At 38.1% G+C, this 15,778-nt stretch overlaps 1 protein-coding gene and 1 long non-coding RNA gene across 2 annotated transcripts; one reads left to right on the top strand and one right to left on the bottom strand.

Moving 5' to 3' along the window:
• Positions 1 to 2,873: 2,873 nt before the first annotated feature.
• Positions 2,874 to 11,450, bottom strand: LOC136223803 (uncharacterized). The gene is made up of 4 exons (XR_010686139.1): positions 11,334 to 11,450; positions 10,871 to 11,024; positions 6,321 to 7,174; positions 2,874 to 3,124 (listed from the first exon to the last, which is right to left on the bottom strand). It is a non-coding gene; the product is annotated as an uncharacterized lncRNA (long non-coding RNA).
• On the top strand, positions 3,112 to 6,306 carry LOC136223802 (ABC transporter G family member 23). The gene has a single exon (XM_066011974.1). The coding sequence runs from the start codon at positions 3,701 to 3,703 to the stop codon at positions 5,654 to 5,656; it is 1,956 nt and encodes a 651-aa protein (XP_065868046.1). The 5' UTR covers positions 3,112 to 3,700; the 3' UTR covers positions 5,657 to 6,306.
• Positions 11,451 to 15,778: the final 4,328 nt, after the last annotated feature.

Genomic DNA, 15,778 nt, shown 5'->3' on the forward strand with positions numbered 1-15,778 from the left:
GAAAACAATTATAGAACATAAAATCCTATTAAAAAGTAACATGTTTTGTGAAAATACGATAGGATAATTTACATCAAAATCGAATAAATATAAAATGCTTTTTCGTAAAAAGTTCTAAAAAGATGTTTTTCGTAAAAAGCTCTAAACACCTGTTGTTTCTATAATAAATAAATAAAACTATTAGCTGACGTATTCTAAAACCTAACCAAACACTATATTATCTATTGTAATAAGTTATTGTCACAAGTATGTAGGTGAAATCAATTGGAATAAGGTGAAAGTAAAATCTATTGAAACGAGTTTAAAACAAGTAACTATCTTTAATGGCTTACACCCTAAAATGAGACATATATCCTTCTAGAAGGTCTCTCACCACGTCATCAATATATTCCAAAGATACAACAACCAATATCAGTAAAAGCAATAATCACACTATCCAAGCTAATCATTTGAGTCATCACGAGACATTAAATTCTTTTCTCGTTTTATGTTGTAGGAGTTAAAGCATGTACAATTTTGATTATTTTCTCTTTTTTAGCTGGAACACGTTACTCCTCTTATGTATATATGTAGCTTTCATCTTAGTTTTGAATTTAATGAGAAAATTAGAGTTTTCTAAATTTATCCATTCACATTTCTTTATTACGATGATATTAAAAAATTTTTTGCTAGCCCTCTAATTTCCTTCCAAATTTCTACTAACTCTGTTTTCAATCATGAGAATGTAAGGAACAAACTTCCATTAAGAGCAAAATATATTTCATGCAGCCCATATTTTCTTCAAATCTATAAAACACATGTATTATCAGCCGTCTCTCATATTTTAATTGCCCCAACTATCATCAGCGGTAAGGCAACATAATGTCCCAAAACAAGTACTCCTTTGTTGATGGTACAATTGCAGCACAAAATCCAAAAGATTCCATGTACACAACATGGTATTGTTATGTTAGTGTATGCACTAGTCCCAAGACATTGTAACTTTGATTATTCAATCAATAAAGAAAAAGTATTAATCTATTTTAGTTTATTTATATTGTGAAAGTAAAACTTTATATATGGTATCCATGTATTCTGATCTACTCATGTTTGTTCGATTGAGGACTTGAACAAGTGAAGCTATTAGGCAACAAGATACTAGGTGTAGACACACTTACGTGAATTCGGGTAACGGCTACAAGGGAGAAGTACTAAAGCATCATTGGTTTGTCCTTATCGTGGGACCAATAACGAACTAAAAACTAGAGTGCATCTTAGTTGTGATGGTGTTTCATCGGTCATAGGCATTGGATGTCAAATTAAGGGCACATGGGCTTATGAAGTAGTATGCACTGGATCGATCCGCCTATGAGAGCACCACATGGTATCATGTGCCATAATAGTGACTCAGTAGCATTTATACTGAAATCCTTAGACCAAGTTCACTATGAAGCCTAGATGAGATAGGCTGCACTTTAATTATTCGCCTAACGGGCCCGTGACTGGGTTCCAAATATTGGTTTAGCCAGGTGTTATTTTGGATTATGCTTGGAAACCATGAGCCAAGCGAAGGGCTTGCTACTCTCTTAGAGGAGAGAAGACAGCACCGACCACTTGATTAGTGAGACTAGTAAGTGTTCGACCGCACCTGATGATACAATAAATACTATTAATCATTTGAAACTAATCAATTCCCTAGGAGATCAAGAAAAGACTTAACATCAGATGAGGGTGATGGAACCATCCCTCATGTTAATTATTGATATCATAACAAGAGATTGTATAATGTTACCATTAGGTTCTTGTCTTACTAGAGTATGTCTATGATCTGTAGGCCTTAGGATGGCTTTAGAAGGCTCATTAATGGAGTTGGATGGACCTACAAGATCGCACACAAAGAATATACAAAGATTATTTGGAGATAAAACATAACGGTTTTGTATATTTCATATTAATTGGTGTTGTTAGACTCGAGTTAAAGATTGATTTTAATCGAAGTAAATTCAAGCCCAGACTCAAGCCCATCACTGAAGATTTTGGCCCTACAATTGTGTGTGTATATATATTATCAAAATAAATCTAAAAGATATTATGAATGATTCTACTTGATTTTATGATTAAATGAAAAAAAAAAATCTAACCCTAACCCTAACCCTAGCGGCCCCACCTCCTCTCTCCCTAATGCTAGGAGCATTTTTGTCTTTTGATGAAAAATATAAAAGGGAAGTTTTTAGGGTTTTATCTTAACCCTACTTTGTGCAAATTAACCAAAAAGGGAGAAAACATAATCTTTGTCAATTGAATCAAGCATACTAGTATACAAATCAATTATAGTTGAAGCTTTCACATGTGTTATCATAGAGAAGGTTTGCTTTTCAGCTCCTAATCTCGTCAAACTTGACATCAACAACGACAATCAATCCGACAAAAAAAACTATATGATTTTCTTACCTCTTAAATGAAGTATCAATCCCTCGATCATTTGGGTGATTATATTATATTTCCACATTGTTTTGCAATATGTAAAACCCAACAATGGTATTAGAGCCTACATGCTTCTATTTAATTGGATTGAAAAGTGAAATATAATACTTACATAGGAGAACTAAGAATGTCAACAATGAAATTCTTATATCCTGCAATTTCATAGTGTATATATATATATATATATAGTTTCTGATATGATATGTGATTTCCTAATTATTCTTATTGTTAATTTTCAGCAATGATAGTCGAGACTCAAAACTAGGTCCCTTGAAGAATAGGGAGATGAAGGGAATTTTCCGGTGGATAGACCTGTAACGAGATACTACTTATACTTTGCGCCATGAGACATGAGATCATTTACCATAACTAACATCCCAATGCTGCATTAGGAAAAGATTGTTGTCAAATTATCTGCCAAGAGCAACTTAGTCTTTTACATCATCTATTACTACTAGTATATGAACCACATTTCCAGGACCAGTAGAAAAATCAAACCAATGAAAACAAAGAATTATGGATCCACTCAAGCATGATATAGATTAAAAGAAAGAATTAAGAGTTCAAATTAACACATTTTTTTTCCTGTTTATGTGCGGAAGTGATGTGGACTGCACGGGCGGCCCTATTTTACCTGAATAATCTGCAACTTTCAGTGCATCTGCACAATAGTAATACAAAAATAGACATGAAAAGGATCCTTTAATTTTCTTATGGATAATAGGTAGAAAATATACAAATTTAATATAAACTTATTGATAGGGTGAAATTTCAAATACGATAACACGATTTATATTACGACTTGTTTGAAACAATTATCCTTTATATCATGTATAGTTGTATAGAATATATAGATAATATAACACAACACAATAATCCAAATTATCACCTCTACCTATTGGAATATGATCGTAGCGCTAACCCCGAATCTGTCAAACTTTTTTCAATTGGAAAATAAATAATTTCATGCCATGATTGTAAATAATTTTCCTAGTATTTATTTTCTTTTTCCTTTCTTGAGAAGAATATTTGTAGATCACCAAACACTGCCAAACCTCCCACCTTTTTTTCAATACTGTAAAACAAACTTTTCTCACCAATCAACCTGTAATTCGGTTAGGTCCAACCTCTAAATTTTTCAAAATCAAAACTTCACATTTCTTCAAAATTCTCTATTTATTTATGTTCCTATACTTATACTCTCCATTCAGAAACTTAATTGTATCATACAAAAAATATGGCATCTTGTTTCAACATCCAAACCACAGATCAAGAAGACTCAACTGTTCTCTTTTCTGCTTCTGATTCCCCGGCGGAATCCACCAGCGGCTCCTCCTCTTTCCGCCAATCACCGACTCCTCCTCCGCCGCCACAACCACACTCACAAACTTCTTACCAACTCACAATAAGAAACCTTTCTTACACCATCAATCCTAGTAGGTCCATGTCTCCATTTTATCACTTTCTTCAAAAGCCTATGCCTATTAACATACTTCATTCCGTCTCTTTCCAAGCAAGAAGCTCCGAGATTCTTGCCATTGTCGGTCCAAGTGGTACCGGAAAGTCTAGTCTTCTTCGCATAATATCAGGCAGAGTTAAAGATGAAAACTTTGACCCGAAAAGTGTATGGATCAATGGCGGATGCGTGTGTAATCCGGCTCAATTGAGGAAGATATGTGGATTTGTAGCACAAGAAGATAACTTGCTTCCTTTACTTACTGTAAAAGAAACTCTAATGTATAGTGCAAAGTTTAGGCTGAAAGATACAAGTTCAGAAGAAAAAGCGAAAAGGGTTGAGAGATTAATGGCAGAACTCGGACTTTCGCATGTTGCTGATAATTTCGTTGGAGATGAAGAGAACAGAGGAATTTCGGGTGGTGAAAGGAAAAGGGTTTCTATAGGAGTTGACATAATTCATGATCCAGCAATTTTACTTCTTGATGAACCAACTTCCGGACTAGACAGCACTTCAGCTCTCCAAGTAATTGAGTTACTTTCTTCAATGGCGAAATCTAAACAAAGAACGATAGTGTTATCGATACACCAACCGAGTTACAGAATCCTTCGACATATTCGTAACTTTCTAATTCTTTCTCATGGTTCTGTTGTTCACAACGGAAGCTTGGATTCACTGGAGGAAACTATAAACAAGTTAGGATTTCAAATCCCATCTCAACTAAACCCTCTTGAATTTGCAATGGAAATCATGAACAAACTCGAAGAAGCCTCGAAACCGGACACTTATAATAACACTTATAACGAGCCATATTCCTACTCGTTTTGGCAACAACAAGGTACCATCATATCTCAACAAGGCATCCAACAAAAGGGTATTTCTCATTTCCTCAACATCTTTGAAATAACCATTTTATGTTCAAGGTTTTGGAAGGTGATTTACCGGACGAAACAACTATTCTTAGCACGAACAATGCAAGCACTCGTTGGAGGATTCGGGTTAGGAAGCGTATACATAAAAGTACGAAACGATGAAGGAGGAGTAACAGAAAGATTAGGACTTTTTGCATTTAGTCTTAGCTTTTTACTTTCTTCAACAGTCGAAGCACTTCCGATATACCTTCAAGAAAGGCGAGTTTTAATGAAAGAAGCATCAAGAGGAGCTTATAAAATCTCATCCTACATGATAGCTAATACAATAGTTTTCTTACCATTCCTGTTTGCTGTTGCTGTTATCTTCGCTGTCCCAGTATACTGGCTAGTAGGACTCAATCCTTCACTTTCCGCCTTCATTTTCTTCACATTTGTTGTGTGGGTGATAGTTTTGATGGCTAGTTCTTTGGTCCTTTTCTTGAGTGCAGTTTCACCGGATTTCGTTTCGGGGAATTCATTGATTTGCACTGTTCTTGGAGCATTTTTTCTGTTCTCAGGATACTTTATACCAAAAGAGAATATACCAAAGTATTGGATGTTCATGTACTATGTTTCTCTTTATAGGTATCCATTGGATTGTCTTGTTACAAATGAGTATTGGAGTGTAAGAAGTGAGTGTTTTTCTTGGCATCAAAATGGTTCTGAGAATCAGTGTTTGGTAACTGGAAATGATGTGTTGAAGAGTAGAGGACTTGAAAAGGATAAAAGATGGATTGATGTTGGGGTTATGTTGGGATTTTTTGTGTTTTATAGGGTGCTCTGTTGGATTATTCTTGCTCGAAGGGCTTCAAAAACAACTTTGTGAGCTCTTTTCCATTGAAAGTTTGTAGGGATCGGGTACAAAAATACCCTTCACGTTGGAAGCAAAAGACAGTTTTACCCCTAATGTCCAAATGGTGCAATTTTAGCATTCTTAGACCAGTACATATACTTTGTCTCGTATTCTATATCAGTTGTATATCAATTTGTTCTTATAATTTTTATTTTTTGCGTTTTTTTTGTAATTTTATATTAGATTTAGAGATGAAATATCTTTAAATTTTATAAAATATTTGGATGCAGAGCATTTTCTCCTCTAGTTTCAATCACAATGTTTGCTTTCAAGATACAAATCTAAAACTAATCATTAAAAACTGAAAAAGATTTGTTTCATTTTAAATTGTATCTAGCCAAATGATTCACTTGCAGAAACAAGGGAAAGCATGAATAATAATAAAAAAAAAAAGGGCGGCCCGGTACACTATGCGTCCCCGCTAAGCAAGGGTCCGGGGAGTGGTCCACCACAAGGGTGTATTGGGGGGCAACCCTTCCCCTGCCAATTTTTTTTTTTTTGGCAAGAGGCTGCTCCTAACACTTGAACCCGTGACCTCTCGGTTACACGACAACAACGTTTACCGTGGCGCCAAGACTCACCCTCAAAAAAAGCATGAATAAATATTTAAGAGAAAAAAGGAGAGGTCGACACATACCGTGAATGCATTGGTTCTCATAGCCCAACCCTCCAAATTCGGCCTTCGCCACACCTCCGGCAGTGATCCCCCACATAGCTGGTTTTCCACTACCACAACATACCGTCTATAGAAACCCGGTGCCACCCAAATGAAGTAAACCTTCTCGCATATGTCCACCAAGTCCTGTGATCTCTACCATAGAATGACAACTTATGTTTGAGTCATTCTGCTCAAAGTAACTAGAAAAAGCTCTAGATTGTATAAACTAGAACTAAATACAAAACAAACAGTTGCTGAAATTATTTAGATTTGTATGTCAACTTGTAAGGAGACTAACAAAAAGGGATCATTTCTTTTTCTTCGGTTCCATAAATTTGCCAAAGGTGCCTTTACGCTTTTTTTCTTGATTTCTGCCACATTTAGTTGGTTTACCCCATGGAGTTTGTGAAACTCTCCCATAAGACCCACTGCTTTTGCTCCGACCCTCTCCACCACCATGAGGATGGTCTACTGGATTCATTGCCACTCCTCGAACTACTGGTCTTCGACCTAACCATCGACTCTGCCCAGCCTTCCTAAGCTTAAGAGTATTATGGCTAGCATTTGAAACTCTGCCAATTGTGGCCCGACATTTAGAATCAATCAATTTTTCAGTGCCAGAAGGCAATTTCACCAAACAGTTCTTTGTGTTCGGCTCTTTCATGATCTTAGCACAAGTGCCAGCAGCTCGAACCACCTTGACCTGGGTTAAGCTCAATGTTGTGGATAAATGTTCCAATACACATAGAAGATAGTGGCATGCAAGTCCCCACTTGGGAATTGATATCAAGATCTCATCATCTTGTCCTTCAATGACTGAGTACCAGCAGCATCTGTCGTTCAAAAAAGAAAAGGAAAAAAAAATTGCTCATGTTTTGCTCCTAAGAAAACACAAATATGACATTAGGGATAGAAGTTCCATTAGATTTCATTCAAGTAGATGAGGACTGAAAATGGAAATTTGATCTTCACCTACGTTGCACGGACACTACAACAAACAACAACAACAACAACAAAGCCTTAGTCCCGAAATGATTCGGGGTCGGCTAACATGAACCATCATATAAAACCGTGAAATCAAGTCGTGTCAGCTACACAAATTCTCTCCCTCCACTCTCACCTATCCACTACCATATTTTCCTCAATCCCCAATACACTCATATCACTCTCGATCACCCTCCTACAAGTTTGCTTAGCTCTTCCCCTACCCCTCGCCACTACATCCCTTTGCCACTCTTCAGTCCTCCTAACCGGCGCATCAAGCGCTCTTCGACTTACATGGTTAAACCACCTTAGTCGGTTTTCCCTCATTTTATTTTCGATAGGTGTAACCCCTACTTTTGTCCTAATTATTTTATTACTCACCCGATGGCCAAACCACCTATGTTGCACGGACACTGGAAGCATTATTTCAAAAACACAACGAAAATGGACACAGACACAAAATGCAGAAACACTATATAATGTTTTATAATTTACAATTTTAACATAAATCAAGTCCACATTCATGGAGGGTGGTGCAACAGGTTCCTAGGGATGAAAAAATGGTACTAGGGGGTGATCTCAATGGACACGTGGGTTCTAGGCGAGATGGGTTTGAGAGTGTTCATGGAGGGTATGGTTTTGGAGATAAGAATGAAGCAGGAAATGATATTTTGGAATTCGCATCAGCCTATGACTTGAGTATCATGAACACATGGTTTATGAAGAGAACATCCCACTTAGTGACTTATCGGAGTGGCGGTAATGCGAGCCAAATTGACTTCTTCTTAGTAAGGAGTGCTTGGAGAAAGAGTTATATTGATTGTAAGGTGATCCCTGGTGAGAGTACGACAACCCAACATAGAGTAGTGGTGCTAGATTTTCGAAGTAGGAAATGTATAAGAAAACAAACACCTCAAGTAGAGACTAAGATTAAGTGGTGGAAATTGCAAGGGGAGAATCAACAAAAATTTGTGGATGAGATGACCAAAAAAGATATTTGGACTTGCAATATGGATTCAGATATAGATTCAATATGGAATAAGATGGAGCATAGTATAAGGGAAGTAGCGAAGGAAGTTCTAGGGGAATCTAAAGGTAGCATGCCACCGGGTAAGGACACATCTTGGTGGACAGAAGAAGTACGACAAGCAGTAAAGAGTAAGAGAGAATCCTATAAACTATTGGGGAAATGTAGGAGTGACGAGAACTACGAAAAATACAAAGAGGCTAAAAGGGAAGTAAAGAAGGTCATACGAGATGCTAGAGCAAAGGTGAATCGGGATCTGTATACAAGATTGGATACGAAAGAAGGGGAAAGAGACATATATAGAATTGCTCGGATGAGAGATAGGAAGACGCGAGATCTCGGAAAAGTTAAATGTGTGAAGGATGTGGACCAGAAAGTCCTAGTTGGAGATAAGGATATCAAGGAACGATGGAGGTCCTATTTTGATGACTTATTTAATGGAGATCGCCAACAAGATGTTGGAGATATAAGTATCCATCACGATATGATAAATCATGAATGCCTGCGGAGAATTCAAAAGGGTGAAGTCAAAATGGCATTAAGTAAGATGAAGTTGAAGAAAGCAGTAGGACCTGATGGCATCCCTATTGAGATTTGGAGATGTTTGGGAGAAAGAGGAATCGAATGGTTGACGACGTTCTTCAACAAAATTTGGAGAAACAATAAGATGCCATCAGAATGGAGGAAAAGTACCTTAATCCCTTTGTATAAGAACAAAGGCGATGTCCAAGATTGTGCCAACTATCGGGGAATCAAATTAATGAGTCACACTATGAAACTTTGGGAGCGAGTGATTGAACAAAGGCTAAGGAGGACGGTGAAGATCTCGGAAAACCAGTTTGGCTTTATGCCGGGAAGATCAACTATGGAAGCCATCCATCTAATGAGACAATTAATGGAGCACTATCGAAATAAGAAGAAAGACTTGCATATGGTTTTCATTGACTTGGAGAAAGCATATGATAAGGTACCAAGGGAAGTACTTTGGTGGGCCTTGATAAGGAAAGACATTTCGCGGAAATATATTGACATCATAAAGGACATGTATGAGGGAGTATGCACGAGTGTACGTACTAGTGTTGGGAAAACTGAAGAGTTTCCTATTACGATTGGAGTGCATCAAGGTTCCGCACTAAGCCCATTTCTTTTTGCCATCGTTATGGATGAACTAACAAGTTCACTTCAAGATGGTATACCATGGTGCATGCTGTTTGCAGATGATATTGTGTTGGTTGATGAGACGAAAGAAGGAGTGGAGATGAAGTTGGAACTATGGAGGCAAACTCTAGAATCTAGAGGCTTTAAGTTGAGTCGAAGTAAGACAGAATATTTGGAGTGTAAGTTTAGCGGCCGTAGGAGTAGGGAGGCAGGGACAATCACCCTAGATGGGAGAGTTGTTCAGGCCTCGGATTGCTTCCGGTATTTAGGATCTATTATCCAAACGGATGGAGAAGTAGATGGAGATGTTGCCCATAGGATTAAAGCTGGTTGGTCGAAGTGGAAGAGTGCTACGGGTTTCCTTTGTGATCCCGGCATGCCTAATAGATTGAAGGGAAAATTCTACCGGACGGCAATTAGACCAGCATTGTTATATGGTACGGAGTGTTGGGCAGTGAAACACTGCCACATCCATAAGATGTCGGTGGCGGAGATGCGTATGTTGAGATGGATGTGTGGTCACACGAGAAAGGACCGGGTGCGTAATGAAATAATTAGGACAAAAGTAGGGGTTACATCTATTGAGAATAAAATGAGAGAAAACCGACTAAGGTGGTTTGGCCATGTGAGACGTAGAGCGCTTGATGCGCCGGTTAGGAGAACCGAAGAGTGGCAAAGGGATGTAGTGGTGAGGGGTAGGGGAAGACCTAAGCAAACTTGGAGGAGGGTGATCGAGAGTGATATGAGTTTATTGGGAATTGAGGAAAATATGGTAGTGGATAGGACGGAGTGGAGGGAGCGAATCTGTGTCGCTGACACGACTTGATTTTCACGGTTTTATATGATGGTTCATGTTAGCCGACCCCGAATCATTTCGGGACTAAGGCTTTGTTGTTGTTGTTGCAAGTCCACATTCATAATCAAATCAATTACACCACCCACTATTCACAGTTCATGTATTGTTTGCTATATTCCAGTGCATCCATTAGAATGTTATACTTAGTTGTACAGATTTCGCCCTGCATTAATTCCGTCTATTATTTTCTCCTACCAAACAGTAAACTCTGCAGATCTGAAACCTTTTACTTACTGATCACATCCTTATTTTCAAGAGAAAACGTCATTTCTTTTCCCCTTCTTCAATTGTCTCAAAAACCTAAAAATAAACTGCAATTCCTCTTGCTCCCACTCGATTTATTTTCCCCAAATTCAAAGGATGGAAGATGCTAATTCTTAAATCCACAGCAACCAAAAGCATATTGGAAAATTGAAGGTAATTCACCTAATGATTACATATATGAAAAAAAAGTAAGCAATTGTAATAGGAATTAAAGAAAAACACATAACAGAGTAGAAGTACCAGTGGAAAAACAGCGAAAAGTCAAGGAGGTAGATGCAGGTTGAAGAATCCCTTTCAATAGAGGTGATGAAGCCACGCGAGCTCTCCATAGAGCCATCAATTCCTATCAGTGCGAGAGTTTGGGTTCCCCTTCGCGTAAGGGTCTTAGGCTTTCCTTTTAAATACCAAAGAAGATTTATATTAGCACTAAATTTGATCCAATATACATAGTTTGGAAATGTCAAGTTAAGTGCATTCATATTAGTTAAGAGCTTCTATATGCTATATGAGGGGAAAAGAACAAGAGGGACAAAAGTTCATGTCTTTCTGGCATAAATGAGATTCAATGAAAATTGAAAACAAAAAAAACATTCCAGTTTCTGGAACAAGAGGGGCAAAAGTTCATGTCTTTCAAACCATTCAAGTTTCTGAAACAGTAGTTAAAAAAAAGTTCATAAATGAGAATCGGAGAAAGAAGAAGAACCTTGAGCAGGCAACCCAAGAGCAGTCGAAGAAGGTGAGGGCGAGGAAGATGACGGCGAAGAGAGGAACAGTAAGATTAGAGATTTAGTTTGGGTCTGAAAAGCAAATATTTTTTTTTTGGGGGATGAACACCACTTTTTTTTTTATTACACGAATGCTAAAATTTCATTAAATAATAAGATTGCTAGTACATAATCACAACGGTAAGGAGTAAAACCTCACATACATATAGTCTAAACTTAATACATGATCCACAAGGACAAGAAAAAGAATACGAAAAGCAAAAAAGACCATTAAAGGTACAGCTAAACTAGAAAAAAGTTGAAGCATATATTTATCGTATCCACAGATTCGCAGCGGAGCAACTGTAGTCCAATCTTCATCCTTTGAATCATTTTAAAACTTCGGATCTAAGTCATTTCTTTTGCAACCACGTACATCCAGTGATCTACGGATAAGATCTACCTTTTCTGCACTTGCTACAACAGAAAAGGTTACAAATGCAAAGATCTTAACCAACCGATGCACTTCAAACGGATCCAGAGATCGGATAAAATATAGATACAACCAAAATAAACTGATACAAACCAAAAGAAAAACAACTAGCACACTAGAAAAACAAAAACAGGGGAGGAGGAAGAAGTAAGACAAGCTTCCTTCTTTAACCTCAACTAGATAGGAGCAACTTGGAGTTTGTTGTGAGTAGTCGAAGGAAAATGAAGAAATGAGGGAGGGACTGATATTTACCGGAAGAAAAAGGAAGAGAAAAGGGAGAGGGAGTCGATGGCGGTGGAGCAATAGATGAAGGAAGGGGAAAAGTTAAAAAGCTAGAGAGAAGGGAGACCTTCTCTCACTAACATTCTTTGGATGAACACCGAATTTAATTCAAAACATTTAAAATGAAGTGTAAATTTAGCAAGTTTGTTGATAGATTGGGTTGATTGTTATTTAACAGTTACGCCGGACATTCTAAATAAGTTTATTAAGCAATTTCATATATATTTTTATAAGTTTTTTTTAACTATATTTATACTACAATAAACATTTTTAGAAAGTTTCACAAAAAGAAATTCGTAATTATTGTTTCTACTTAAAAATAATATATGATCTCGTAAAATCTTTCCGTAACTTAACCCTAAGTAGCGTGTGTGAGAGGGTCTCTTCACCATCGCCGGTGTGAGAGTGTGACGGCGCCGATCTCCTTTGTTGGCTGACGGCGACTTTTCTTGTTCGGTTCGAGGGCGACTTCGTCCCTGTGACTGGTTTCGTTTCCTTATGATCGGTTGTTTGGCTGTGTTTGGTTGTGTTTGTGCGTTCGTTCTTTATCGTTTTTCTTTCTGATTGGCGGGCGTTTTTGTCCTACTGAAGCTATTGTTCCTACTCAAGGTTTCCTTAGTTTTGGACGAAGGTTTTTGTTTAGTGATGCATTTCTCAGATGGAGAAAGAATTTGCAAGTCTGCTACTGACTAACGAGGAAGATGATTCCTTTGATCTATCAGAGGCAATACAAAGGGGATTGACAAATGAGGATGAGCTATCTATGATAGGCAAATTCCTTACTGATAGACTGATTAACTTCATGGCAATGAAAACTAAACTGGCAGACTTGTGGAGACCAGGCCGTGGAGTAACCATAATTGAAGTGCACTCAAATTTGTTTATCTTTGAGTTTTTCCACAAGGTGGATAGAGATCGGGTGCTAGCTGGTGGACCGTGGTCTTTTGACAATAATATGCTTGTGATGGTGACATGGAAACCGGGGGAATTTCCTGAACAGGTTGCTATGCACAAATGTTGAAATTTGGGTCCAGGTCCACGACTTACCGATTGGCTACAAGGCAGAAAGCATTGGAAAGCATATAGGTGATTTTATTGGCATGTTTCTATAATATGACATTAATAACAACAGTGGAATGAGGAGACAGTTTATACGTATTCGGGTGGCTTTAGACACGAGACTCCCACAGAAACGCTATAAAAATATCAAAAAATCAGCAACGGAATGGTCGTTCATTCGCAAATATGAGCAACTATGCAACTTCTGTTATATATGTGGCCAACTGGGACACACGGATAAGTTTTGTGAAAACCCATTTCGAGTATCATCAGCTGAGATAACAAGAGAGTGGGGAGATTGACTCAGAGCTCTTATACGACGGGGTAATGATGGTAGTGGGTCGAAGTGGTTGCGGGATCCAAGTGGAAGTAGCAGCTCAACAAGTTTTGAATCTTGACTTGACAATGGAGGAGATTGGTGAAGGTTAATAGGCAAACGTTTGGCAGCGGAAATATAAATTTTTTTACCTATTTCCTTTTCCCAAGATCCGTTAATCGTTATTTCATATAAGGAGGGATTGATCATAAATACCTTTATGACGATCAATCTACCGTTGCAAACGAAGTGCCCACAACTTCAAAAGAGATGGAAACTGTCTACCAATCTGCCCCTACCCGAACGGACCTTCCAAACCTCCGAACGATAATCCCAACGGTGGAAACATGGAAGAATATGTTTAAAAGCTCCTGTCCAAAACTCGCGGCGATCCGACGGTTCAATCTCCGGTAATCTGCGAAATCGTGAACTGACCTGATGTAGGAGGAACAAGAACGAATTTCTCCCTTTTGTTTGTTTTTCCTTCTTTCATGAACACAACAAAACAAACAAGTAAACGATTAGAAACCAACTGATGAATAGCAACCAAAATATATTGCCTCTAATTAATCAACACAAGATCAAGGAGAAAAAGAAAGAGATGAAATCAATTGATTCGGAAGCAATTGGTGGAATTTCATCCTCTACTGTAGGGGTCGAAATTCTCTCTGCGGGAGAGACTAGGGTTGCCGAAATTTGCTAATAGGAGGGGTATAAATAACCTCTTGTATCTAAACCCTAGTTAGATAGAATTAGGTTACTTAATTAGAGTTATATTCGGAATAATACTCTTGTTATTATTATCTATAACTATATCTAAATATAGAGATAATGTTAACTTATTAATAGGATAATAATTAGAAGCAATTTTAATCTCATTAAACTTTCTGACTTATTTATCCTATAATTAATTTAATCCATAATCATAATCTAATTATAATTGTTAAAATTAAATTAATTTCTTATGTGTCACAACACATAGAAATCGCCCCCCTTTGTTACTGGGCCTTAGTGGACTCAGTTGGGCTTCCATCAATTAATTAACATCTGTTTCTCTTTTGGGTTCCAAGTCTTATGTGTGACTGATGCGGATTCCGGAGAATCCTCACTAAGGGATAAGTGTACCCCGTCGTTATCAAGTAATAAATTTCTGGTTTAAGTCCAGGTTATCGTCCACAGGATTTATTTCTGCAAGTATCAAGCTACTCGGTCTCGGATGTTATCTAGGCTTAGGGGGTTTTGAGTTTGGTTTGTTTAATTAATCTACTCCTAGGTTGAATTATGCTAATCCTAGCTAAGTTATCTAATTCTAACTAAGTTATTCTAACCCTAACTAAGTTACTCTACCCCTAATTGATCTTTTACCAAAGCAATTAACTGAATGAACATGAAGGAATATGATGATGACAATGATAGAATGTTTAAGCAATTGAATTGAAACTAAGTCGCTTGTGTCCAAGGCGATTAACCCGACCTATCCTCCTAAAGTCCCTAGTTTGTGATTCCTTTATAAGGCCGAAACTAGCTCTAAGGCTCAGTGATTTGGGCTTAATCTTCTATAGGGTCGTCAATCCTATAGGCACTGACTAGGTCAGATTCAGCTCGCAATATGTGCCAACCTAATTTTGGGATTATCGAATGAGTTAAACCAATCAGACAAAGCGTGAGACAAAGATTAAAACATCAAAACAATTGAATGAACAAAAACTATATTATATATCAAAGATGAATGTATTGTCACGAAGTTACAATAAACCTAGAATTCATAGCATGTATCGGAGGCTAGACAGAATATAAAAGAAGAAAAATCCCTTTCAGGGAACCTGTCTACCAATGCAGGCGTCTTTCTAGGATTTAAGGATGGAGCTTGAGTAATCCTCGGTGAACGGAGCTTCGAAGGTATCTTCAATGGAGGTTTGAAGGATATGGAGGAGGTGGAGAGGATTTCTCAAGGTGGAAGCTAAGCTAATTACAAAAGTAAAAGATATCTAATTTACAATGGAAAAATCCTATTTATAGACGCGTCTCGGGCCTCGTTTTGACCTATTTTCGTGTCCTTGTTGGTGTAGGAAGACGTGGGGCCGAACGTGGCTTCGTGGGGGCGGAATTGGTCTTTTTGACCAATTCCCGCAGGGCTGCTCGCCGAGCAGGGAAGGCTGCTCGCGCCGAGCAGCCCCCTGCTCGCCGAGCAGCCCCCTGCTCGCCGGGCAGGCGCCTGGCGCCCTGCTCGACGAGCAGGCCTCTGGTGGCCTGCTCGGCGAGCAGGCCACCAGGGGCCTGCTCGGCGAGCAGAA

Source organism: Euphorbia lathyris, chromosome 3 (genome assembly GCF_963576675.1).
Source record: "Euphorbia lathyris chromosome 3, ddEupLath1.1, whole genome shotgun sequence".
Taxonomy (NCBI): Eukaryota; Viridiplantae; Streptophyta; class Magnoliopsida; order Malpighiales; family Euphorbiaceae; genus Euphorbia; species Euphorbia lathyris.